This window comes from Sorex fumeus, unplaced genomic scaffold (genome assembly GCF_029834395.1).
Source record: "Sorex fumeus unplaced genomic scaffold, SorFum_2.1 ptg000058l, whole genome shotgun sequence".
In the NCBI taxonomy this organism is placed as follows: domain Eukaryota; kingdom Metazoa; phylum Chordata; class Mammalia; order Eulipotyphla; family Soricidae; genus Sorex; species Sorex fumeus.
In genome coordinates, this window is record NW_026606115.1 from 18,175,770 (window position 1) to 18,202,615 (window position 26,846).

Consider the following 26,846-nt stretch of genomic DNA (forward strand, 5'->3'; position numbering starts at 1 on the left):
TATTTTTATCCCGTAAGCTTCTTTATTTGTTTCATGCTCTCTTATCATTGTCCCCTCTCCCAAACCACCTGCTGTCTATACCAACAAAGGGTTAGCGGTTGACTCTTCAATTGAGAAAGACAGTGTTCAGTGATTGGGAAACAATTCCCAAGCCAATGAAATGTCTGCCTAGAGATTATTCTTGGATCAATAGGAATCCTGTGGGTCACTCTTGGACAGATTAACATCATTAAGAAATGTAATATAGATACTCGATCCTAGAATTGTGGTGAATTAATTAAAGCCTTGTTTTTATTTCTGTTGAGAGGAAAATCATGTATTATCTTTAGCCTGACCCTGTGCCTTCAAGAGAACTATTATTCTGTGAAAATAAAGGCTGAGGTAGGCAATTCACACATACTTGTGAAATCTAAGCAGATTATCTCACCAGTGGCTATAACTGTAATAAACTAAAGTGACCTCAGTTTAAACAAACAGATGTTTGGGGCTGACAATTGAAGTGCAAACATGACCTTAATTAATGGTTTGGTTAATAGTAAGTTGTTCACTCTTTAGTGATATTAGCAAAATTCTCTGTCTTGGCTATAACTTAGGCTCTAAGATACCTTTGTCTCTTTCCTGTTGGAAACGCTTCTAGCTTTCTAGCGACTGAAGTCTGTGAAGCTTCCCATGAAGCTGGTTTGAAGGGAAACCTAGAGGCTGATTGGAGTTAATGTGTTATGAAAATTTTTCCTAAATATTCAGGATTTTCATCAATAAATGTTAGTACACCATTAAAACCAGTCCCCTTCTACTGTCTCAACCCATCAACAAGGTCTGCATTAATTAATGCTCATTATTGAACAAACAGGAACTCTGATTTCAAATAATTTCTGAGCAGTAACTCATTCTGGCTTCTGAGTAAAAGGCTTCAAGGATATTACTATTCTGGAAAGGAAGCTGAAAGGCAGTCTCATATTCCACTCCCCCAAAAGATGGTTGAAAGAGTAGAGGATGTTGGGCAACGGGATGTTGAGCTTGAGTTCCTGAACTTAATGGCTGCCTGCTTGTGTCCCAAACACTTGCATGTTATTTCATCAAAATGGGAGCAGGAACGAGTGGTTAAGTCAACTGATTTGCTGGCTTTGGGCAGCCCTCCCTTCAAGAATGGCTCTTTCTTTGCTACAAGGGATAAATCCAGCTGCAGATTTCTGTCATCACTGGATTCACTTGCAGATGAATTCAGAAATTATACTAGCCTCTCCAATTGTTGTTACTGAGTTGAACAAGCACTATTGAGGCCATCCTTGGGACCACGCCATAGTCCTAGTGCTACAGGTGGAGCGGGGGCAGGGGAGGAATAATTGAGCTACCACAGGCCTGTGTTCCACCCTGAAGGAGCTATGGCTCAAGTTAGGGACACAATTCATGTGCAAAGCACTGGTGGTATACAGTTCAGCGTTAAAGCATTTGACAATATAACACAGGCAGTGAAATACTTTCAGAACAATTTTAAAGATAATTGTCTTGCAACTGTCTGGAATTTTAGTAGATTCCTGAGTAGAAGGTAAAGAATGATCTTATTCCCTCTATAACCTGTAACTACAGCCCTCCAGAGAAATGGCACTGGCGAGAATCTGTTCAAAAGCCAGTGCTTCTGTAGTGAAAGTAGTGAGCAGGATTGTCTTGCATGCTGAGCTCTTTATTTTAATGGCGCCTCTCCCAGATATCCAGGTCACCCTGTCTCAGAAAACAGCATGTACTATTTCCACACTGCCCACGGCAAAATGTTGGCCATGTCAGAAAGGGCAGGGCCCCACATGCTAGAACAGGAAAGACTAAAGGGGGCTCTTAATCCCAGAACAGTAGCCAAGGCTACATGCCTAGGTTTGGCCCCCTCATTACCCACCTCCAACTAGTGATAAAAAGTATGACAAGACTTTTACCCTTGACATTCAACCTTCAGTAAGATGAATCCCTTAGAAAGAGTGAAGGGAAGGGGGAGAATAGTGGGGTTGAACCCAACTCAAGCTTGACATTGCACCCCCAGGTATAATGTTTATCTGGCCCATCGGTGTCAGCAAGCACATATGTTGACAGGCCAAAGGGGTCTAGAACGTTGACATTCCCTGTCCTCCTTGCCACCCTCAGCTTTTCAGGCTGCACTACCCACTCAGTTAGGAAGCTGGAGCTATAGTTTTTGGGTCCCAAAGTGCCTGCTTGACTTCAGGGTGGGAATGTCTTCTTCCAACAATGATCAAGACCCGCATAGCATCCTGACTTCCAGTGCCAGTTCTACTAAAAAAAAAAAAAACAAAGTATCCGCTCATTCTGTGACTCAGTTTCCTCATCTGTAAATAGCTGCACTAAATCACAAGTTCCTAAGCTGGTTTAGCCTTTCGCTCCCTTTTCAGGGGGGAAAAAAGCAGTGCTCCCCATTCCCAGATCTTTAAGGTAACAAATGGAAAGTGCCAAAGTGCTCCCAATTGCACCAGAAGCTACTACTTATTGCCCTTTCAATCTGTCCAGAAGCCACCTCTCCCACCCCTCCCTCCCCAGCCAGCCCGTTGCCTCCACTGCAGCCTTTTTTGTAAGTGCTTTTTTTATGAGGGGCAGGACAAGCAACTTAAAGTTGAGGACTTCCTGTTTAGAAGCTGATCCACAGTTCCCAGGCTGGGTTGATTTCTGTATTGTGTTTGCCTCTTCCCTACTGGTTTCTCCCTTAGCTAAGAGCCAACGGCAGTGGTTCTGGTTCAGATCATAGATCCTGCAGGCTGCCTGCCACCCTAGCTGCTTATGCGGGGGCAGAGCCTCCTTCCCTGGGGCTGCAGAGAAAGCTGTGTGCTCTTGCTGAGCACTTACTCCCACAGTTCCACCCGACCATTTGCCCCTGGGCCAGGCCCCTGACCTTGGTGATAGCCCCAGAGAACTCTGGGATATCCCTGCTGCTAACGCCTGGGATGGTTATGGAGTGGACTCTGTCTCTCCTTTGGGGCTCCTGAGCATCAGGGACTTCTGGGGGAAACAGACTACAGGAGGCTTCACACACACATGCCCATGGAGCTGATCCGAGGAGAACTAGGGCTGTTTTGTGATTAGCCTAAAAATGGGCCTGGGGTGGGGGGCAGTGGAGGAGGGCAGGGTCTCTGCAACATCCACACTGGACCCTGGTAGGCAGGGGGCAGAGGGGCTCGGGGCTCGGTTTGGAGCCCTTCAAGCTCAGCTTCTCTTGTCCCGAGAGAGGGCAGAGCCTTGTTTCCCCGAAACCACAGAGGATCAGGGGTTGAAGGGAGAGAGGGTTTGTTGATCCCTGTGATATAGTGATCCTGGGACTCCCCCTGTTTCCCCAGGCCTTTCCAGGGAAACATTAGTGAGCTTGCAGGAGTCCAGGCAGTGATGACGTGGCACACACAAAGGCAGTGTCAGCCACAACAAACAAGCGCAGCCTCTCAGACAGACACAAACACACGCCACACACACTCTCTCCTCCCTCCCTTCCAGCCAGCACACACACATGCTGAGGCCTCACTGCACACCCTGTCCTGGCCCTCAAGGAGGGCTCTGTGGCAAGGGGGGGAGGGAAGGGGCAAAGAGTTGGGGGAGCATGACCCAGCCCTACATCACCAGTTGGTACAACTTTGCTTTGCCCAGGTGTGGATGAGGGCCAAGTTTCCTTGGGAGGGGAGGGACATTTGTTAAAGAGGAGAGAGAGAGAGAGAGAGAGAGAGAGAGAGAGAGAGAGAGAGAGAGAGAGAGAGAGAGAAAACAAAGCAAGGCTGAAGTCCTCCCACAGGCAGACTCGTGCTCTGGGTGTGCTTTTTGCAGGCCAGAAACTACAGAACTGGGAGTACTGCCAAGTGCTTTATCAAAGGAAACAGCCCGCCCAACAGCTGGAGATGGGCTCCTGCCAGCTGTGTATGCCTCTCCGTCTCTCCTTCTCCTTTGCTTTCCCATCTCCTATCTCCATCTCTCCATCCCCTGCAGCCTCATACTTAGCCCACAAGAACCCACAGATGCAGTCCTTGTATCACAGAGAATACCCTTGATAGAGTCACAGTCCATTGCTGGAGAGGGAGGTTCTGGTCTTGAGAGGGGAAATGCTCCGCCCAGAAGCAGCCATTCTGGCTGCGGGCCAGGGGAGGCAGGGTGGTGGGCACTTGGGCTGAAGGAGGAGGTGTGGAGCAACATGATGGGGTAGTGACTCTGGAGGTTCCTTTATACCCACCGTGGGAGGCCAGCGCTTGGCTCGGCCATGTGTGTTGGCGGCAATGAGGTGTTTTCCAGCAACCTCAGCAACTTTGCCATCCATATTCATTCATTAGTTAATGACTTGGATGCATTTCTCTAAGCCTTGGGCTTCCCAGGAAGGGATAAGACATGGGGGGCGCACAGGAATTTGCTAAAAAAAGGGGGGGTAGTATTCCCTCTTCTTGGGGTTGGGAGGGACCCTTGTCAGAATCTTAGGAAGGAAATGCCGGAATAACTTTCAGTAGCCTTCACCCCTTCTCCCAGCCCTCACCCATTGCCTCATTGCAGGGTCCTTGATTACCAGCTAAGGTAGTCTGCTAGATCCTGAAAGACTGCCCAGAGGTATGCTTGGAGAAATGGAGACATGGAGAAGCAAGCTGGCCAGGGTGGCCTAGCTCTGTAAATGGGCCTGCAGGACTGGGAGCTAAAGACAGCAGCCTCATCATTGGAGAATCCCGGGGGGCTCATTGTTTTTTAACTGTATACAGCTTGCACCCTTTGTCTCACTTGACTCTTGGAGCTGGCTCAAGACAAATCAAACAGTTCTTCCCTACCAGCTAGCCTGGCTACATCCCAAGGGCAGGGTCCCTGTTGTGTTCTATTACCCCAAAGCGTGTGTCGTGCTGAGGGCTTAAGTCATGTCTGGTGACTTGGCCTCTGGGGAAACCACTTAAAAGCTTGGGTCTTCTTACCAAATGGGAGCTGTTCCTTGTGTGAATTCCCCAAGGTTGTCTCGCCTTGGCTGCTAGACTTGGCAGTTCTTGAGCAGTTTTAATGACTGTAGAATTGCAATGGCGGGCACTGAATGGATGGGTTCTGGAGGTTACCAAAAAGGTACAAGGCCAGGACCAAAGAGATAGTACAGCTCATAGGGTGCTTGCTATGCACGAGGATGACCCATGTTCAAATCCTGGCACCCCATTGGATTCCACAAGCCCTCCAGGAATGATATCTGAGCACAGAGTCAGGAGTATTCCCGTAACATAGCTGGGATCCCCTCCCCCCCCTCAGAAAAGACAGGAGGCAAAAATTTAAATCATCTTAGCCCCTGGTTTCTTGTTGGCATTCTTCTATCCTTCCTCTTTCCCTCTTGTACATCTCTTCTTCCTCCATTATTTTCCCAAATCCCAATTCTTGGATTTTTCCTTCTTTTTTAAAAATAATTTTTATTAATGAAACACCATGAGGTACAGTTGTAGATTTACAAATTTTTGTTCTTGGGTTTCAGTTATACAGTGATAAAGTACCCATCCCTCCACCAGTGCCTATTCTCCACCACTACTGATCCCAGTAACCCTCCCACCCCCCCCATTCCCCTATCCCCCTGCCTCTGTGGCAGGGCATTCCCTTTTGTTCTCTCTCTCCTTTTGGGTGCTGTGGTTTGCAAAAGAGGCATTGAGTGGCAATCATGTTCGGTCTATAGTCTACTTTCAGCATGCATCTCCCCTTCTTATCTTTTTTTTACAGTGTTTTGTACAACTGATGGTGTTCATGCACATAGTCACAGAGTCCCTAACTGTAGTGAGAATAGGCTTTGGATCCAGACAGATCTTGATTTAAATCACCGATTAGTCATTCACTAGACTAATTGAACTTGGAATAATACAGCTTGAAGTATTCTATCTTGATTTCCCTTCTGTTAACAGATATCTATCTATAGATAGATAGATAGATAGATAGATAGATAGATAGATAGATATGACTATAAAAAACCAGCTCCCGGAGCCGCGCGGCCGCAAATGCGGCCGTGCGACATCTTATTATAACATCTTATTATCTCATTCCTACTTTGGACAAACTGGCAGGCTACCGAATGTAACCTGCCCACACGGCAGAGTCTGGCAAACTCCCCGTGGCATACCCAATATGCCAAATACCAGTAACAATGATGGGTCTCATTCTCCTAAAGAGCCTTGAATATAGCACATTCTTAAAAATCTCAGGGCTAGGATGAAGGAGACGTTACTGGGGCCTGCTCGAGGCAATCGACGAATAACAGGATGGTCGTGATTCGTGATATATATGACTGACATTATTGAATGTAGGATAGGTTGTGAGAGTACACTTGTATTATACAAAATGTATTTGGAGCTCTGGGAACTCCGTGAATATTAGCATCTGGGATTTGTCACCTCCACCTTGTGTATGGAAGTGGGTTTGGGTTGTCTTTCCTGCAAAGTTGGTTTGACTACATACTAGGCCATTGATAAACCAGAGACTCAGATTTAGACCTCAGACTCTCAAAAGACACTCAGAACTTCCTTGAGTCCAGCTCTGGTAATCCCAGTTTTGGGTAGAGAAAGGTATAGACAAAAGTTCAAGTCCTTAGTCCTGATTGAGTCCCACCCAAGTAGGACTTCTCCCCCACCCCATCCCCCAGACCAGACTGGCTCTAGGGAATGGATAAAATCAAATGGTTTTTGGGAAGTTCCTTCTTCCTCATGATTAGTTTGGACTCTGTCATCCCAATTGTCCACATTCAGGGTTTTCTTTGACTCACCTGTCCACTGCACTCTTTGCTGTGATTCACATTTACCGTGTGTTCTATAGCATGTTGTCAGCCTTAAATGTCTCTGGAAGGACCAGATGAGCAGGACCATTCTATTCTTTCTCCTTGTTTGACTTTTTGGTCAATTAGTTGTGCTTGAGTATTTGTTCTTCTGGTGCTTGGGTACCACACAATGCAGGGATGGAACTCTGGCTTCCCACACACAAAGTATGTGCTAAACCCAGTCAGCTATCTTTCCGCATTCAAATGGACCATTTCTACCATGGCCTGTTCATGACCATCTTTTGGGGGTGGGGTAGTATGTGCATGTGTAACCTTTGGGTATTGGTTCATCTTCATGTTTAGACCTTGTGACAGTCTCAAGATTTCTCATGTCTAATCCAAACACTAAGCTTTCCAGCAGCAGTGGTCTCTGAAGGCCATGATTTGTGATACATGTCTTCACAAATAGAGGTTTGTGGCGCCTTCTCCTCACCAGAGCACATCCAATGGTTGGCAATAGAGGCCTGTAAGCTGCAGCATGCAATGGTAGGAAGAAAGAGATTGCAGGTCTTCTTTGGCTATGGCCAATCCCATTTTCCCTCTCCTTTCCCAGTTTGGGAGCATTTCTTGCTGTCTGAAGGGTCGGGCAGTGCCAAGACCACAATAAACAGCTTGTCCAGTACACACAAGCTCTTTGGACCCTGAAATGTCAGCTGGCCAACTGGCTCACAGCGAGACACTGCTGTGTGCTGCTTACATCCGGCTCTGACAATGCCATTCGGTCTTTGTAGAACCATGTGTCATAGCAACAAGCCTGGGAGTATGGGGCCCCTTGGTGACCTGGCCGTACCTCTGTGATGCAAAGCAGAAAGGCACACTTAGGGACCTTGATTTAAAGAAAAAGTAAGTGCTGGGACCAGAGAAAGAGTACATACAGCATGTAAAGCACTTGCTTTGCATACAGCAGATCCAGGTTTCATCTCCAGCACCATATAGGACCTCCCTGAACCGTGCCAAGAGTGAGCCCTGAACACAAAAGTATGGATAAACTTTGAGCACTGGTGAGCATGGCCCAGTAATCAAAATTGTTTTAAATATATATTTTTTTTAATTTTAAGAAGTGCCTTAGAGACTGTGCCAGACTAAGATCAGCAGAGTCACTTACTTCCTCTTAGCTTCTCAGGCTGGGGCCTGAGCCCTTAAATTTCAGAGAGTCAGACTCCTTCTAACCTACATGGCTACCCTGCTGCTTGGTGCAAGACAGAAACAGCTAGCTGGGTATGGAACAGGCACCAGAGGCTACAGAGAGCACACAAAGGGCAGGAGAGGAGAGGGAACAGCAGCAGGGTCTAGTGGCAGGAGAGCCCGGCCAGGATCCAGGAAAGCTGGGCTCTGCTCCCAGCCCCTGCCACCAACTCCCTGGGTGTCCTTGAGCAAGACTGCCCCTAGGGAAGGGTTGGGGGTGCAGGCACAGGGCCAAGGCATTGCCTCGGAGAAGAGGCACTGGGAAATCTAGATGTTGCCTTGAGGAGGCGGAGGTGGCATGCAGAACCAGAACTTTTCACTGACAAGTTGCCTTTAAGAGTTTCGCACACACCAGCAAAAGTGATCAAACAGGTGCCCAGAGGACACATCAGAAAAGAATGAATTGCTCATTCCAAAATGTCCTGTCCTTTGCCTTGCTTGGGAGGTCAGGTGGCAAGGAACCCTGCTGCAGACACAGAGGGCAGAGGGCACAGTTGTTCCTGAGTGTAGAATACCAGTAATTGTCCTCCCTTCCCCTTCATCTGGCCACCCATATCAGTTCAAGGAGTACAGTGTTTGTTTCACAGCCTAGGAGTTTGTGTAGGAGACACATTTCCTATGTCCCCAAGCTAAGTGCCTGTGAATCAGTCTCTCCAAATTTCAGAGAGCCATACTTCTGTGGCCTGAACTTCACTTTCAGGACTTGCCTTCCTATCTCCTCTCCTTGCTTCCACTGCCTCATAGCAACATGTCTGCTATTTCTTGTTTGCTTGTTTTGTTTTCGTTTGGAGGCCACACCTAGTAGGTTCAGGGCTTACTCTTGGCTCTGTGCTCAGGGATCACATCCTTGGCAGTGCTTGGAGGGACCATATGTGGTGCAGGGATCGAATGATGGTCATTTGCATGCAAGGCAAGCACCGTAGCAAGCCCTGTACATTCTCTCCAGCACAACACATCTTTATTTCATCTGACCTCACACCCCCACACACTGGGGAACTCAAGAGTTATAGTAGCCTATGCCAGCATGCAACCTAGTTGATGGAAGGTACCAGTGTTACAGAGTAGGTGCTCAATTTGTCCAAGGAGTAACCTCACAGTACTTGTGTACAAAGGGTTGTGTTTCATGGTGGACTTTGCAGCCTCCACAGTAGAACTAATTTGGGGGCAAGAGGACGAAGCCTGTTTGGAGCCATATACTTAACAGCATGGGGGCAGCCACCCTCTGTATCCATGGAGGAAAGGTAGGCTACACCCTCTGGAGGCAGGGGGGGAAGGATGTCTGGGAAGAGAGCCAAAATCCACTTCAGTCTGAGGGCCGCAGACACTTTCCAGTGCAGGAAGGCCCCATGGTGTTGTCTGATTGTCTTGCTGCGTCGCTCTCTTCCTTAGGGAAAGCCGAAGGTGGCCAAGTTGGGATAGGGCTGAGCTTCCAGAACCTTTGTACTTGAGCTATGGGCAGCTCCTGATGTTTCTCAAGCAGAAACAGTTGGCGGGGAGAGCTTTGGATGTGATTAGTATTGGCTCAAGGAGCCCAGAGGGCCCTCGCTGGGGTCTTCCTAAGTCACTGATTCCCTAACATGCCTCATCTCCCCCACCTATCCAGGGGCTCTGGGAACTGTGGTCTGGCCTTTGGCGCTTCTCCTGCCAGATTCCTGTGTTGTCTGTGCCTTCGCAGCAGGGTGGGTGAGAAAGAGCGGCCCAGGAGGGAAAAACAAACAGAGGAAAGGTCTCTGGGTGTGTTGACGTTCTAAGTGCTATTGATTTTACAAGATTTTTCCATTGGGAGGACAGTGAACTGACCTCCTTTTGCAGCCGGCTCGGGCTTTGACGCCACTGTCTCGGCTGTGAACCGAGAATCTGAGGCTGTGGCTTTATCTCAACACATACTTGATAGTCACCACTCTTGGTGAGGCCAAGTTGGGGCCTCCAGGGTGGGATGAGGGAGGATGCGGGTGGATGTGGGTGGTTACATGCCTTTCTGCTCTTTCCACCTTTCCCCCAGGGACACTGGATGACCCTGGGCCCAAGCACTCTCAGATCTTGCAGGGAAACAGAGATGTTCCAACAAGAACTCTATACTTAAAGCTTAGGCAGGAAGAGGGTGATGAAAAGAGAACTGAGAGGCCCTGTGAGGTTTTTTTGCACATGTGTATTCCCTTATAGAATACCTGAGTTTGATTCCCGGCACCAGATGGTCCTCCAAGCACTGCCAGGTGTAATCCCTGAGCATAAAGCCAGAAATATCCCCTGAAAATAACTGAGTGTGGCCCAGAAACCAAAGGGGGAAAAGAGAAGAAATGAAAGGAAAAAAAGCAAAGTGCACTGAAGTAGGAATGTGTGACTTAGGCTGGCTGCCCCACTAATTAGTGGTCTGATTTCAAGCAAATGACTTTTTCTCTCCTGCTCTCAGTTTTCTCATATTAAGTGAGAGTGGAATAAATGGTGTTTGGGTTCCCTTCCAGTTTTACAACCCTGCAGACCCAGAAGTATCATACTTGATGCTATGGCTTAGAATGCCAGAGTTGCAGATCATGGGTTTAAATCCCTAGCATCCCACATACATGGAAAGTGATCTTGACAGCTCCACTGTCTATAATTCCCCCATCAGTGCAAGTGATTTCTGACCTCACTGCACCCAGGTGTGTGTAATCACACAAAATGGGGTACGACTTCTCTCCGCCTATGAGCCCCACAACTGAAGAGATGTGTGTACTATAGCCAGGAAACGTGGCCCCTGGTGAGCACATGTGTGACCATCACAACAAACCTTGGTGAGCACTGCATACAAGTTATGTGTGCCTACACTAGGAGTGTCACCCATAGGGAACACACATGCAACCCTCCCTCCTGTCATAAAAAACAACAACAGCAGGGAGAAGGGGGAATGAAAAGGCATTACAATTAAAAAATCTTGCAGCTTTGTGGAAAATGCAGACGTTATCAAGGAGGAAAATATAGATGAGAGGAGGAGAAAGAAGGAAACATACCAGGGGTTACAGGACTTAAGTGCTTGTCTTGCATGTAGCCAACCCTGGTTCAATCTCTCGCACATCATAGGGTCTCCCGATTTCTGCCAGGAATGGTCCCTGATCACAGAGCCAGGAGTAAGCCCTGGCACCACCAGGTGTGATTAATAAACCAACAAAACAAAACAAACAAGAAGGAAATATTGCAGTACAGAATAGAGGGGAAACAGGAAAGAGAGTACAGACACGGAACCCCAGATCCTGTTCCCCCTTCTCGCACTAAAGGCCTTAGATAAGTCACTTTCTCTTCTTTATATCTCATCCAAGTGTGAGGATTGTTATTGAGAAATCTAGAATTACACATAGGAAATAATCGTGGATTAGAATCAGTGTCCAGGTTTATAACAGGGACAGTTTGTACATTGGAAGAAGTGGGGAGGGTGATGATCGCTGATGGACTAAGACTGTACCTGAAGGGCAAGGTCATGTAAAAGAGTGAAGGCTCCTGGATAAGATAGACCTGGATGGACAGCTTTCTTTAAGCCCCTCTCTGGCTCTGTGACCCTAAGCAAGTCATTTGCTCTGTGCAAATTTCTGTTTTCTCACCCACGAACAGAAGGGATTAAACTCCTTGAGCCTCAAGGCTCTTTCCATGTGTCTGAATATGGGAAGGAAAGGGCAATGATGGAGAGGATAGGAGATGCCAAGTAGGCCAAAGGAGAGAATTGCTCATCCAAGGAGAAAGCCAGCCAGTGTAGGTCTGACAGCTATGTCAGGGGGAAAGAAGAATGGTGCTCCCAGAGTCCCCAAGCAGAGAGATCATTCAGGGAGGTAAAGGACAAGGACAAGGCAATATCATTCATGGGCGTGATCAAAACCAACACTAATGCGTGTGAAGTGAGAGACAGTTTGGTTGGACAGTAAGGACCACCCCCCCTACCCCAACTCTGGACAGAGAGGTCATCAATGGGTCTCAAAGCAGATATCGAGTGTAGTGGTGCAAGCTCCAGTAGTTTTACCACCTCTCTGGGCTTCTGTTTCCTCATCTGTTCTCTATTTTGTTTTTAAAATCATGTTTTATGTAAGTTTGTTGTAGGAGAAAAATTAAGTCACACACAAAATAAATGCTTGGCACCATGCCTGGTAACCAAATAGATAATAAACTCTCAATAAATACTAACTACTCTTATTGGCCTGGCATGCCATTACTGCTCTCCCAGATTAGAGCTTTTGTGATCTTTTTTACCAACTTTCCACCCCACACCCGAGACCTAATCAGGTGTATGACACAGTTTCCCTCTTTCCTCTCTTGCCTCTGAATCCTGCCCCACTTCCACTTCTGTTTTGGAGTCTTGCACCTTGGAGACCACCTTTATCACCTCCAGGATGAGGCTGACTTTCCCCATGGCCTTTATAGAGAGTCCTACCTCCTGCTGACATGCCTGCCAACATGAGGCCCCAGCAGGGAGGGAGACAGGTGGCAGTGGCCAACAAAATGAAGTGGTGTGTTGCCACCCAGTTCTCTGGCAAGGCGTGGCAAGGTCACCTTTTGCTTCTAATTTCTTCTTTTAGGGATTTCTTTCTTGAAATGAAGCCTTGATGGAGGCTTAGATGAGATAAAGTCTGCACTTCCACCATTTGGAAGAAACCCATTCTATGATATTTGCCTGATCTAGAGAAATTCCAGTGAAGGGGACCTCATGTCCCAGTACAGGAGCAGAACGGTTAGATCTGTATTGAACTGTGCTGAGGTCATTGTCTAGCCCCTAGGAAAAGCCCAGGAACTTCTAATGCACTGAAGGGAAGGAAACTCAGGTTTCCTCAGGTAAGAAGTCTCTAGGGTGTGGCCCTTCAAAGCTTGCTGATTGTGCTGACAAATGCAAAGGATGCCCCAAACAGCTCCCACCCTCTTATCCTTGGGGGGATGGTGACAACCCCAGAGAAATTCAGTGACATTAGGCCAGGAAATCACATTCTAGCGTGCAAGTCCTGGAGAAAGAGCCCAGCCCATTTTCTGGGTTGAGAAGTGAAGGGGAAGATGAATGAGAAGAGCAGGTGGGACAGACCCATCCAGTGTAGAGGCAGAGTAGACAGTTGTCTCTCTGGCACCATTTCAGTGGCTCCAGTACAAATTGCACCCCCAAATATCTCTTGTCATACAGACAAGCAAATAACGGTGTTTCTTGAGCAAAGACTAGATGTGCTGTGCATTGTTCTTGATTTCAGTTGTAAATGGTCAACTTTAGTCACTACCCCCTGCTCCAGAGTCCTTCTCAAAAACTTTGACAGTGAAGGACAGAGGTCAGTACTGGGAGAACAGGGGCTGGGCACACTAGTATATGGATGGCCCTGGGAAATGAGCGATGGTGGCAAAAGGCCAGAGGATGGTGAAGGAGGGCCTGAAGGGAACAGAATGGGTGGTGAGAGGGACTGGGGTAGGGCAGAGAGAGATGTGCTTTCAAGCAGGGCGGAGGAAGGTGCACAGGAGATCTATCTGGCTAGGGCCAAGCCCTGGAGAAAGAGAAGATGGCAACAAGCAAAGGGGAAGATTGAAAGCATGCTAGCATGTGGATAAAAAGGCTCTACCATGGAACCTGAAGGAATCATACAGGCATGGCAGAGGCCTTGACATCCCAGATATTTGTCAGATCTTTGCTACCACGATATCCACACACTTTTCACAAACCTCTCTCTCTCTCTCTCTCTCTCTCCCTCTCTCTCTCTCGATGTGTGTGTGTCACACACATGCACACACTCTCTCTCCACACACATCACTTGATCACTTGATCAATTGACTTCCCGTTAATCATTGATTTGCTCGAGCAGGCGCCAGTAACGTCTCCATTTGTCCCTGTCATGTGCTAGTGTAGCCACACATTATAACACACTTAATACCCATCTTCCAGGATTGCCGCACCATATTTGATAGGGTTCAAATATGGTTTGAATCATGAGAACACCTACAAGGGCGATTAGAGGCTGCCCCAAAAGCCTCTATCCCTCTCAGAGAGCCTGGCAAGCTACCGAGAGTATTCCGCCTGCACGGCAGAGCCTGGCAAGCTATTCGTTGTGTGTTCGATATGCCAAAACCAGTAATTACAATGAGTCTCCCACACACATACAGATACACAATCAATGTTCTCTCCTTTTTTATTAAGATACACCATGAGATACACAGTTTACAAAGTTGTTTATGATTGGGTTTCAGTCTTACATTGTTCCAACACTCTCCCCTTCACCTTTTATTTTCATAACAACTCTCTCAAGTTGCATAGAGCAGGAGGTCATTACTTGCTTTTGACAGACAACAGATGAAGACTATTGAGACATTGAGTGACTTGCCCAGGGTCACATCGATAGTTTTATTAGCAGAAATGGACCCAGTACTTTGATCTTCTGACTCCCGGGATAGCAAGGGCTAGCATAGGTCCAATGATCATCCAGAGTATTAAGGTTACCACCTTCATAATGTTATCTCAAGAATTCTACAAAGGATTGTCCAGTCCCCATAAATATCTCTCTGCTTACTCACTAATACCTGACACTTCCTTCCTTAGAGATTCATTCTTTTACACTAAAGCTCTGGTGCCTCTTCAGGGTTGGAAAGGTGCAGAAGGAAAGAGTGGCAGCACTTCCCAGTCATGCAGGAGAGTGTTCCTAGGATAGAACTTGGGCCACAGAGCAGGGTGTGAGAGGGAGGGGAGAGCAGGGGGATTAGGAGGACAGGGATTGGGAAGCAGCACTGGCAAACCTCCTCCTTTTGCGTAAGGGCCTAGTTGCATCAGTGTTCGAATTCAGACAACTCTGGGAGGGGGTGCTGTTGGCGCAGAAGCTGGCCTCAGGGAGCACTAATGGCCTCAGGGAGCACTAATGACTGAAAGGACTCCTTGGAGGCAGGGTGGGGGAGGGGTGGGGAGGAGGGTGAAGTAGGTGGCTGCTGCACCAGGAAACAGGTTGGCCTTAGAAGCTGGAATTGTTCAGCAGCCAGTGGGGGTGGGGGAGCTATTCAGGGAGCTGGCCTGGAGCCAGGGGCCAGTCCCAAGGGGGTGAGCAGAGGCTGGAGAGCTCTGGGCCCCAGTCCAGCTCCTGACCTTGAGTCACCATGCAACTCTGCACTTTTCCTCCTAAGCCCAGACACCCATCAGGTCTCTGTTATCTCGGCTTCCCGTTTTTTACAGAAAACTGTGTAAAAGTTGCTCTCTGCCTCCTCCTAACCTATCCTGCCCTTCCAACAACGCTCACCGTCCCACTAGCAAGCCTCTTGCAAGCCTCCAAGGCATTATGGTAGCTCTTGCTTGCCTGCTGTCTTTGGCCCAGAGGCTGCCCCTTCCTGCTGGCTGGCTTTCCCTGCCCTCCCCCCCCCCCCAACACTTCCCAGTTAGAAGGGCCTGAAAACATCACCCAGGACTTGGCCTAGGACTCGCCACTCTGAGGCACCGCTGTAAATAGCTCCATGGATGGAAGTAAGGCAGGCACCATTTGAACTGGCCCCTTTGACAGATTAGACTGTCATTGTTGCTATTCATTCATTCATTCATTCATTTACGTATTCCATGAAAAAAAATTGGGGCCGCACATGGTGGTACTCAGGGCTCACTGATGGCTTTCCTCTCAGAAATCACTCCCAGTGGGGATCGGGGGATTATACACAGCACCAGGGATCTAACCCAGGTCTGCCCATGTAAGGCAGGTACCCTCCTCACTCTGCTATCTCTCTGACCCTGATGATATTTCTTGAGCACTTATTTACCGGGCACTGTTATAGGCATTGGTTTAGAGCTCCTTGCTTCATGGATCCCATTAAGGGTAGAACTCAGCAAATAAGCACCCAAGTAAGCATAGACAGTGACCCTGGACATCTTCTTTTGCATTTGCAGCTCAGAGTGGCTATGGAATTTGCCATGATTATTTTGTCTGGTAGTCAGGGAGCAAAACCAGGCCAGAACCCAGGTGTTCTGATGACTTTTCCACCAGGCTCTGTAAGAACATAGTGTGAGTTTGTAAGGCCATAGTATTCATCCCTATGTAACATGTGGACAGCTTGACATGATTTAAGGATTAGGACTGAGCAGTCACCTTCTTTCTGTCTGTCCACTGGGTCCCTCCCCACAGTCCCCACCCATGCCTCAAATTCTGCCACTGACTGAACTCTTTAAATGAAAGTCCCTGTGATCTGTGGAAAACCTCTTTAAAAGACATTGCAGACCATTTTTACAAACATATTTGTCTATTTTGTTCTTTATAAGTGGACTGCAAATGTATTTGATGGCGGCAGGGGGTATTGGAAGGTTTTCTTAAAGGGAACAATTGTTAAGGAGGTCAGTATGCCCCTAAAGGCAGTTAGGGGCCTCTTGAAACTCCAGACAGCGACAGTGGGAGAGCCTGAAGGGATAGGCTGGAGGAGGCACCTGAAAAGGAAGGAGGAAGGTTCTGAAGACAGACTCTGATTTCACTGTTTAGCCTGGGGGCCAGCCCTGCACCAGCAGGATGATGGCTGACATTTTTGTTTCAAAATCCATGTTTGCATTCCTTATTTCCTTATACTGTATCTTACTGAGTCTTTGTGAGTCCCATAGCCTGGTGTCTTGAGTAGTTTGTACAAACTTGCCATTACTGGTGACTGAAGGTCAATCAGCCAGTGGCTAGGAGCTGGAGCAGCAGGACAGTGGCTAGGATGTTTGCCTTGCACAAGGCAACCAGATTCAATCCCTGGCATCCCATATGGTTCCCCGAGGACAACCAGGAGTAATTCCTGAGTGCAGTTCCACAAGTAATCCCTGAGCACCACAGGGTGTGACCCAGAAAGCTGAAAAAAAAAAACCACCAAAACATCAACAGAGGCTGAATTGAAATACACATCCACCCCATACTGGCAGGTTTCTCCACTCTGCTCTTACATGGACTTGGTATAGAAATTTTTTGTTAGTGGGAAAAGATTACCCCCCCCCCCCCGCCCACACACACACAAAAGGGCTTCTCCCTAGCCACCCCATGTAGGCCTACTTCTGATTCCTCTGGTAGTTATCAGGAAGAGGTTTCGGTGGGATGGTATATTGGTGCTTACACCAGGTGCATTCTTGCCTGCTTTTCTTGAAACTAAGCAAAACACCCAACTAGAGACACTCCACAACTTTCAAATTTCAGGTGTTCACATTGGGCTTTACCTAATTATTCAGTTACCAGCTGATTGTCCCTAAGCAGTCATTTCACGTCTCGACACCTCACTTTCCTCATCTGCAAAATGGATCCAATTGGTAGCAAGGCACCAGTTTCCAGCTGTCAACTCTCCACCTGTTGAGCAGATTCAAAAGGCTAATCTCTAAGGCTTGTAGCACAGCGCCTGCTAAACAATCAGTACATGGAAGCCGCTGATGTTATTATTTGGACCAGATGTGGCTTTGAGATCTCCTAGTGATAGGTCAAGACCTAACAATTGCCCAGGCAGGCTCTCTTGTTGAATTTCAGTTTTCATATGTCAGAGTTGCCTAAAGTGAGGCCCACCTGCAGGGCATTCCCTGAACTGGTGATTCATGGGTGGGATGCATTCCACTCACCTATTTTAAGCTGTTCTACATTTTCTTCCCCCCTGACACGGACGTGTTTACACAGGGGAGGACAGTCCCAGTCAAAACAAGATGAAAATACACTGCTGGCTGAGCGCCCTGGCTAACTGGTTTTAGGTCCTCTCCCAGCTGTCAGCACCTCAATAGGGCCACGGGAGGGGGGTGGGGCTGCCCTACTCCTCTGTTCCTACATCAACCATTGACCATTCTCGGGCGTCGAACAGGAGGGAGCTCTGGCGCTGAGGTTCTATCCAGTTTTATAAGAGCAAGAAGGAGGGGCTGTGAGGGGCGAGGACTCCCCTGGCCAGCTCTGGTGTGAGTATGTGTATGTGCTGCCAGGCTGTCTGGTGTACAGGCAGAATGGGTAATTGCCAGCAGAGAGTGAGGAAAAGTGTCCAAAGAAAACTCCTCGGCATGCTGTCTTTCTACAATTATTTTCCCCACCCCACTAACTTCATTCTTTTTTTAAAAATTACTTTTGAACGTTGTTGCAATTGAAACACCTTGGGATACACAGTTATAAAGTTGTTCATCATTGCCTTTTAGTCATACAGTGTCCTAAAAAAGTTCTTTGGGGGAAGTCCGCACCTGGTAGTGCTCAGGGCTTACTACTGACTCTGAGCTCAGGGATCCTTCCTGGTGGGGCTTGGGAGACCATATGAGTTGCTGGGGATCAAACCTGGATTGGCTGCATATAGAGCAATCGCCCAACCTACTGTACTATCTCTCCAGCCCCTAGATTCATTATTTTGGGCTAGAGGAAGAGGCTCCCTTTTTAGCAGAGCGCAGGGGGGATTGGACAGGGAGGATTGGACTGTACCCAGTTATTCTCAGGGCTTGCTCCTGACTCTGTGCTCAGGGAACACTCCATGTGGCTCTGATGGGGTGATCTAACCTGGCCCACTTTGTGCAAAACAAACACCATTCCCACTGGACTATCTGCCTAGCCCATTAGAAAGTTCATGGTCAAAAGAAATGACCCCTAAAGGAAACAAAGGGAAGAGAACCCCTTACCAACCCTATAGGCTTCCTGGGGAGTGGGTGGGCAACATCTCGTCTGTGCACAGCTTAGAAATAAGTGGAGTTTGAGACAGTTTGGTCTAGAGAGATGCTTTGATCACCAGGCAGATAGCATGCCTTGGGCAGGGAGTATGGAACTGAAATACCACTGAGAAAGTGGGGGCATTTTGCTGCTCCTTACAGCATCTCAAACAGCTTGCTTGTGTTTACCAAGAAGGAAGGAGAAAACCATTTCCTTCATCATCAACCCCCACTGTAAGCCACCCACTGAGCCACTTCACTGTCTTTTCAGTGAGTCCAGACATATTGGGGCACATTGACCTGTCCTACAAAAGCCCAAGAACATGATTATCCAGAACACATCGTCATGTCCTTCCTTGAGTAGCCCCCAACTATAATTACTTCTCCCAGGAGCACCTCACTCTTGAGGCCACATTGTTCCTTTCCTAAGCAAAGCGAAAGCATTCCTTTAAAAAATTTTCATCTGAAGAGTCAAAAGAAAAATTCATCTGAACAGGAATTGTGTTTTTTGTTTGGTTGGTTTTGGGCCACACCCAGCTGTGTTCAGGGCTTATTCCTGACTCTGTGCTCTGGGATCACTCCTGGCAGGGCTTTGATGATTATTATATTGGGTCCCAACAGTCAAACTCAAGTGCCGTGTGCACACAAAGTACCCTCCCACTGTATTATCATTGTGGTCCCTGGAACTCTATATATTTTATTTTTTTTGTTATGGAACCACACACAGCAGTGCTTAGGACAACTCCTGGTGGGACTCACAAGACACCCTATATGGTACCATTGAACCTGGGTAGGCTACATGCAAGAGAAGTGTCTTAACCTCTAAACTATGTCTCCAATCCCTGACCAGAAATCCAGACTTCAAAAATTCAAGGGGGACTTTCTTGGTGAGAATTTCCTTTACCTTGAATGTATTGGGGTATTTTTAGTCAGGATGGGTTTTCTGTTCTCCCCTCCCCACGCCCCATCATTCCAGTTCTGTGGCTGTCACTTGCTCAAAATCAGGCCTGCTGCTCTGAAATCCCTCTTTGATGTTGCTGCCAGCTGAGATTTGTCTTCATCACCCTCTCCTGCTCCCTGTGGGTACCCTGTTCCCAACTGACTTAGGTCAGCTCAGGTGGAAAATGACCAAAGCCCCAGCATCAGTGGGGAGCCAGGAGTACACTCAGGGGTGAGTTAGCCCATGGAGATGTTGGGCCTTGGTCCCAGATCATTAGAGGTCACTTAATCAGTTAAAATGTGTTTGAGTTGGGTTCCCTGAGTATGTTTGATTTTCACCTGTTCTAACGTTTTTAACTGCAGGATTGTTGTCAGACAATGCTTGTCCCCAAGGTAAAGTACTAACAGATGGCAAAATCAGTAATTTGCTCATAGTTCTTCTCCATTGGGGCCATTAGCAATGCTCTAACACTCATCTAAAGCTTTTAGTTACTTTAAGCACATATTTATTGCATTTAGAATGTTTGCAGGCACTGGTCCCTACCCTAGGGGAACTATGGTGAATAACACAGAACAAGATACTCCTGTCCTCACAAAGCTTGTGTTCCTTTTAATTCTGTTTGTTTTGGGGCTACATTTAGCGGTGCTCAAGACTTACTCCTGACTCTGTGCTCAGGAATCACTTCTGGCAGGGTTTAGCAGACCCTCTGGGGTGCCGGGGATCAAGTTTGGGTCTGCCGTGTACAAGGCAAGTGCCTTACCTTTTATACTATCTCTCCAACTGCAAAGGTTATATTTCAATATAGAAAGTCAATCTATACACCCTCAAGACCCTGAGCACTTCTCATTATTGCTATGGTCTCATCTGGTTGTGCCTTTTGCCCCGATTATTGCTGACTACTGGTACTGTTATAAAGTCTCTTCGAGCACACAAGTTAGGCAAGTTACAAATCCTACCTAAAGGGCAAGAGAGAAAGTAGCTTGCTTTTCATGGAACCTACCAGGGTTTGATCCCCAGCATCTCATATGGTCTCCAGAACCCCACCAGGAATGATCCCTAAGCACTGAGACAGGGATAAGTGCTAAGTACAACCGGATATGTCCCTACTCCCTGAATTAATTAATTCATAAAATAAATGTAAAAGCTGCTTCCATTTCAAGCTCAATTCTTCAAGCTACCCATAAACAGAAGCAACAAAATTAAAACTGTACAGAGGACTAGAAACACTAGGCTTTAAAAAAGTATCAACAGGACTACTCTTTGTCAGCCATTTTGTTAGCAGTATTTGGGAATCAGGGACCTGAACTCATCCGGATCAGATCATATTACTCTTCTTATTCTTGGAAAGAACTCAATGATGCTGCCTACAAGATGTCCTCCATCTGCAAATACATACATTCAGATGAGTGTATGTATGTGTACAGACACATATGTCAAGAATGATTTCATTCTAAAACAAAAACGCAGTGATATCTCTTGCTTCTGTGCTTGAGAGTATTCACAAAAATAGACACTCTGGGGGTGGAAAGATAGTACAAGGGACAAGACACTTGATATAAATATGCAGCTGATCCTGGCTCAATCCTTGGCACTACAGATGATGGCTTGATCACCTCTGGGACTACTCCTCCTCCTGAAAAACCCACCTAAATACATATGAACACCTTATGTCATATATATGTTGGCAAAGGAAGAATCGTTCCCATTTCATGGATGAGAGGGGGTTTGTATTCCTTCTGAGCAGACTTTCAGCTGATGAGTGACCAAGATGGATAAAGAACTCTGGTGTCCTGACATATTGGCCATATTTAGTTAGCATGGTATTATTGCCATATTTCCAAGGAGCACCTCCCCAACTTACTGTACTAGGGGACTTCTTTATTCCTCTTTTGTTTTGAGGGAGTCTTTGGGGCCACACCTTGTGGTACTCAGGGGCTATTCCTGACTTTGTGTTTGGGGGTCATTCCCGTACATGCTTGAGGGACTGTAAAGTGCCTGGGATTGAACCAGTATTGGCCACATGCAAGGCAAGTGCCTTAGCCCGTACATTATCTTGGCTCAGGTCTCTTCAGTCTCTGTCTGAATGCTTGGGACCAGCTCTGGGGCCAACGTCATTGCAGCAGCTTCATAGAGAGAAAACTCCTTCATCCCCTCCCTTGACATGGCCAACGCCACTAGATTCTCCCTCAAACAAGCTCAGGCCTCAGTTCCCCATGTCCAAGGAGGTATCTGTGAAACGTCTTCTCAACTGCTGAGTTAGAAACTGTCTATACTTGGCTGTTCCTCAGTTTCCATATTTACTTTTGCTCTTCTGCAACTCTGTCAACAAGCTCCATGGTATTATTAGTTTTAGCAAATAACAGGATGTCAGAACTGTTGACCAGGATTCGTTACCTTGCTGTTAAAGCTCTATCCCAGGACATAGGAGCCAGTGTTTCCCTTATTTTTGAAGGTGTATGAGTTTTGGCAGGAAGCCTTTCCAAGGCAGGCCCACCACGCTAGCCTGCTTTAGACATCTTTAAGGTTCCTGAGCTCCCAGGGACTTGGGCACTGCTGTCTTAGGGCTCAGTGGTAGAAAGATGCATGGAAGTAGATGTTTCTTTCTTTTCTCCTCCCTTCCTCCTTCCCACCCTACCTCCTTCCTCATCACTTTCTTCCTTTTTTCCTTCATTCCTCCCTCCTTTCTTTTCTCTCACCTCCTTCCCTCCCTCCCTCTCAGTGTTCAGGTGATTTTTGCCCAAGTAGACTGTTAATTAATTCAATAAGGACCCAAGGACAAGAAGCTGCTCCGGCCCTGAGGTAAAGGAGATTACCCAGGCCACGCCTGTGGTGCTAAGGGCCTCCAGGGACTCACCCCATGGTGCTGAAGGTGGGGGGAAGCCAGTGCTGTACCTGGAGATGCTTGAGGACCCGTGTGGTGCCAGAACAAAACCCAGGTCTGGTGCATGTGCTAGGCTTGTGCCCTAACTGATCTCTCTCCAAGTCCTATAAATAATTGGGTTGTCTATTTTTTTACCTCAAATACTTAAAATTTTCCAGTTTTTTTGCTCTGCCTATAGCCTTACTGTGGTCTTTACAAGAAGTCTGTGCTCTTGGCCCTTTGGCTTTTGGACATAATTTTCATGTTGTCAAGAAGTGCTGGAGATGGTATGTTAGGCTGGTACAAAAGAATTTCCAGGCTTTTGATCCAAAATATCTTTTCTCTTCCATCACCCGCCTCCCAACACTGCCTGTCTCAAGGAGCAAGAGAAAAGGTTAAAAGGGTCAGTCTGTCACTGACAGGCAACCAGGAAGTCCAGGCCTTGGGGTAAGCATAGCCTTTGTTTATTTAAGCCCCAAACTTAACAAGCAGTGTACATGAAACATAAACATAAAAATAAAATAAAATACCCAAACACAGGCCAGATGCGTACCACAGAGAGCAGCAGATTCCCTGTCTGCTTCCCCCTTAGAGGGATGTCAGTGAGCAGCAGAGAAAAGAATTGGGGTGAAGATGGTTGGCGTTGGGAATGTGAGGCCTTGCTCAGAGCCCAGGACTTCTGACAGGCAGAGTCTTTGTAGTCAGTCCGAGCAAGCTCCTGGTGGGGAAGGTGTCAGAGCAGAGTCAGAGCCAGAGCCAGAGCCAGAGCCAGAGGGGGAGTGGAGGGGGAGAGAGAGACAGGGAAAGAAAAGAACCAAGCCCTCTGCCTGCCTACCTCTGTGAATTGGACTTCGGAAAAGGCTCTAAGTGTTTGCATAAACGTGTGTGCCTTGCTGCTTCACTTTCTTCCTGATAAGGTGTGTAAGTATTCCTTGTCAGCAATTCTCAAACCTGGCTGGGAGGCCTTCCCTCACTCCTCCCAGCCCTCCTTTGAGTCCCTTGGCACTGTTCCCATGGCTGGGGGGCCCTGCCCAGGGAGGAGCTTGTCTGGTTTCTCGAAGTTCTTTTTTCTGTTCTTCAAGCAGCGTGACCCTGCCCCCCCCCGCAACTCTTGGCCCTGCCCCCACCCCAGCTGAACTTCCTTCTTTCATTCAGGAAGCTCCAGGTGTGGAAGGGGTTTGTGTGTGAGGGGTGGCGGGGGGGGGGGGGGTGTGGAGAGCCAGCTGTCCCCGTCTGCAATCTTGTGAAGAGCCCCTCTTCACAAGACATAGAGTCCCACAACAGAAGATCAAGGAGCTACCTCAAGTGAGCCCCTAGTGAATAGCTCTGCTGTGAGGTAAGAGGGGGCCTCTAGAATACAATGTGAGGGCCCTGGGTGGGTGGCTCATAATGCTTACCCATCATCGCCTAAGAACCTAAGCGCCTGAAGAGGCCAGCATTATTGCCATCATTTTGTTTCCCTGGGAACGTGTACCACTTCAAAGGTCACCTCATTCTCTAGTGGGGCCCACTATGGAGCCAGGTGCTTCACCCCAGAGCCCCTAACTTCTTCACAGGCCCTGGCTCTGCAGCCCACACAAGATCTTCCTGGTTCTTGTCCTCCCAGCAGTACCAATGCCCACCCCCACCTCCTCCCTTCTCAGCCCTTCACATACCACTCAAGGTTACCCTGGCAACTGCCAGGGGGGGAAATAGCCTTGTGATTTTCAGCTCTTGGGACTGCTCCACAGAGCGGAAGGGACGGAGACGGCGCCCCCCCCCCCCAACCCCCAGTGTCTCCGATCCTCAGAGAGGCTGCTTCAGACAAACAAACATGGAGAATAACCTTGTTCTTGCTGCTCTCTCTCCTAAACCCCTAGGAAGTCTGCCATGGGCTCAAATTTCCAGAAGGTGGGCTGTGAGCAGGGGTGGGCTTTTATTCTGAAGCTACTGTCCAATACCAAGACAAAACAGAAGGACCCTGAGAAGGAAATGAGGTCAAGAGTTTAGTGGGTAGATGTGAGACCCCTCAACCCCCAAATGTGATAAGTTATAGATCCTCTTTTCAGAAGGAAATGGCTGGCAATTCAGAGAGCACAGACCTGTGTTTTGTTCTCTTGGGTTACAAACCCAGGGTGTTAAGGAAGGAATTTCTGAGTGAGGGACCCTGGCACAATAGGCCACGATGTCAGGAGCCAGAGGTCCCACAGACATTCAAGCTGGGCGGCTGCTGCGTTATCTTCATCTAGATGGGGATGGGCCAAAGGGCAGGGCGTAGAGAGAAAAATCACACTGCGTTCTGAGAAATGAAGTGAGGCCCTGAGAATGGCAGTGCTGGGCCTCCAACCCACCCCAGACTACTTTTTGAGGTGGGAGTGGCAGGGAGGAGACTCAAACCCAGGGTCTTATAAAACTGTTGTGCCACCTCTGGGCCACATGGCCTATCAACTTAAGCCCTAGACCTTTTTCCCTAAAGTTACCATTTCAGAGAGATCTAGCCAGTAGGGAGACATCCAGATCAACCATTCTAGAAAAGCCTGGGACATTCAGCAAAGAAGTGCCATTTTGAACTTCTCCTCGTTAGTTTGCTAAATTTTCTCAGAAATATGTCTTGTATCTTGAATAGGCCTTCAGTTAACATTCAATTCAGTTGCCTTGAACTGAATGCCAGTAGTGTGGGTGGTGAGGGGCATGAAGGCATAGGATCCTATTTACCAAGGTTCATTGTACATATCACTGTGTCAGGAATATCCATTCCATCCTTGTTAGATAGGCAGTGAGGAGGCATGGAAAAGAAACAGAGAGCCTGGAAAAATCAAAGGGGTAAAATTTTTCACTACAAGGATAAGAGGAAAGGAGACAGGCATAAATAATGACACAATGTTCATGAACTTGAAGACCCACTGAGCTAAACTTCCTTCTTGGATAATATGGCAGATGGTTCAGTCCTGCAGAGATGCTTCTTCCCTAGAGTTAGCTACCAAAGTTGGAGGTGATGGGAATGAGGGAGAGTGGGAATAATGCCTTGTCCAGTGGCGTTTGGTTCTGCCTGTCACCCCTCGTGTCACTCAGAGATTGTTTGTCATACTCACATGGGGCTCTGTTGGGGAAGGAGCTGAAAGGCACAATTCATTGTTCCGATTGTTGCTCAGTGCCAGGATTGAGCCCAAATCAGTAGCTCGGGCTGCTTTTCCAAAGCAGTCCATCCTACCATGGGGTCTCCATGCCCCCACTCCCATCTACCAGCACCTTTGACATCTGTGTTGTCCTCCCAGTGCTGTCCTACCCCCTAATCCCAACAGTCTGGGTTCTGGCTCCTGGCCACGCAGGACAATTCACATGACCCACAGAGACAAGGCTCTTTCTCTCTCTGTCATTCTCCCCGCCCCCCGCAGCCCCCTTTGGGTGGATGCCGGGGATCAGACCCAAGGCTTCATATATGCGAGACATAGGCTCTACCACCAAGCCGCCGTCTTTCTTGCTTGCTTCCTTCTGCACTTTGGGGATTTTCCACGAAGCCAAAGTTATCAAGTAAGTGGCAGCAGCCTTCCCCATCTCGTGTCTTCCTCGCTGGAGTGTGGGACCCGCGGGGAAGAGAGAAGAGAAGAGAGAAGCAAGGCCCATGCCATCAGTGATGGCCCTTCGGCCTCCTTTTTCCCCCAGCCTCTTCAAAAAAAGGGACAAGTAAGTCATTAGGGGTAAACAGAGATTTCAGCGGGCCTCCTCACCACCCCCACTCCCGACAGTGGAGGAATAAGTGGGGGGAGCTGGTTTTCAGGCATCCCCAAAGCCGTTCTAACTCTGCAGTGCTCAATATCCTTTTGATTTCCTTTTCCAGCTCCTAACCCAGTGTTTGCTTTGTGGCTTCTCCTGCACCTCTTACATAGGGTCTTTTTCTGCTTCTCCTGACACAAGCCCCATGGGTTCCTGGTGGTGGGGGCCGAAACTTGGGGTGGAACATTCCCTGGGGGAAAAAAAAGAATGAAGGCCTGCCTATAAATAGTTTCCTTTGCGCTGTGTGGCACACACAATGCTTCGAGTGTGACCAAAAGGGAAGTGAGATGTTCCCCCTTGTTGCCACTCCCCATCCTCCTGCACCCACCCTAGTGTTCTCACCACTCCTCGCAGCATGGTGGCCTGGACTGCCCGGCTAGAGTAAGCTGTGCACTTTGCCTGTAACACATTCCAAATGGACTCATTTCAAAGCGAATCAGTGTGTGGGGGTGAGGGGCAGAGCAATACTATAGTGGATAAGGTGCTTGCCATACATGCAGTTGACCCAGAAGTGATCCCTGGCACCCTGTATGGTTCGCCAACCCGCCAGGAGTGAGCTCTGAGCTCATCTAGGTGTTTCCCCCCAAACAACATTAAAACAATAAAAGGGAACGAGTAAACTCAGGACCTCCTGAAATAGACAGCGTTGGCCCCTGGGGTCCTCATTCCACCTTCTTCCATCTAGAATGTCACCCCTAAGGAACAGGAAGGGGCTACCTCTGTCTTCTTGCAGAATCCCACAGAGAAGCTAGGTGCTGGG

General features: G+C 47.9%; 1 protein-coding gene across 6 annotated transcripts in view; it reads left to right on the forward strand.

Moving 5' to 3' along the window:
- Positions 1 to 26,846, forward strand: part of TSC22D3 (TSC22 domain family member 3) — a 71,346-nt gene that overhangs the window by 37,085 nt on the left and 7,415 nt on the right. Inside the window, exon 1 of one of the 6 annotated variants that reach the window (XM_056125743.1) lies at positions 25,707 to 25,843. The exons of 4 other annotated variants lie outside the window; for them this stretch is intronic. In XM_056125743.1, coding sequence (XP_055981718.1) covers positions 25,722 to 25,843 — 122 coding nt within the window. In that variant the 5' untranslated portion in view covers positions 25,707 to 25,721. Of the gene's footprint in view, positions 1 to 25,706; positions 25,844 to 25,892; positions 25,997 to 26,846 lie in introns of those variants that run through there. One more of the 6 variants, XM_056125744.1, reaches the window with a different exon arrangement.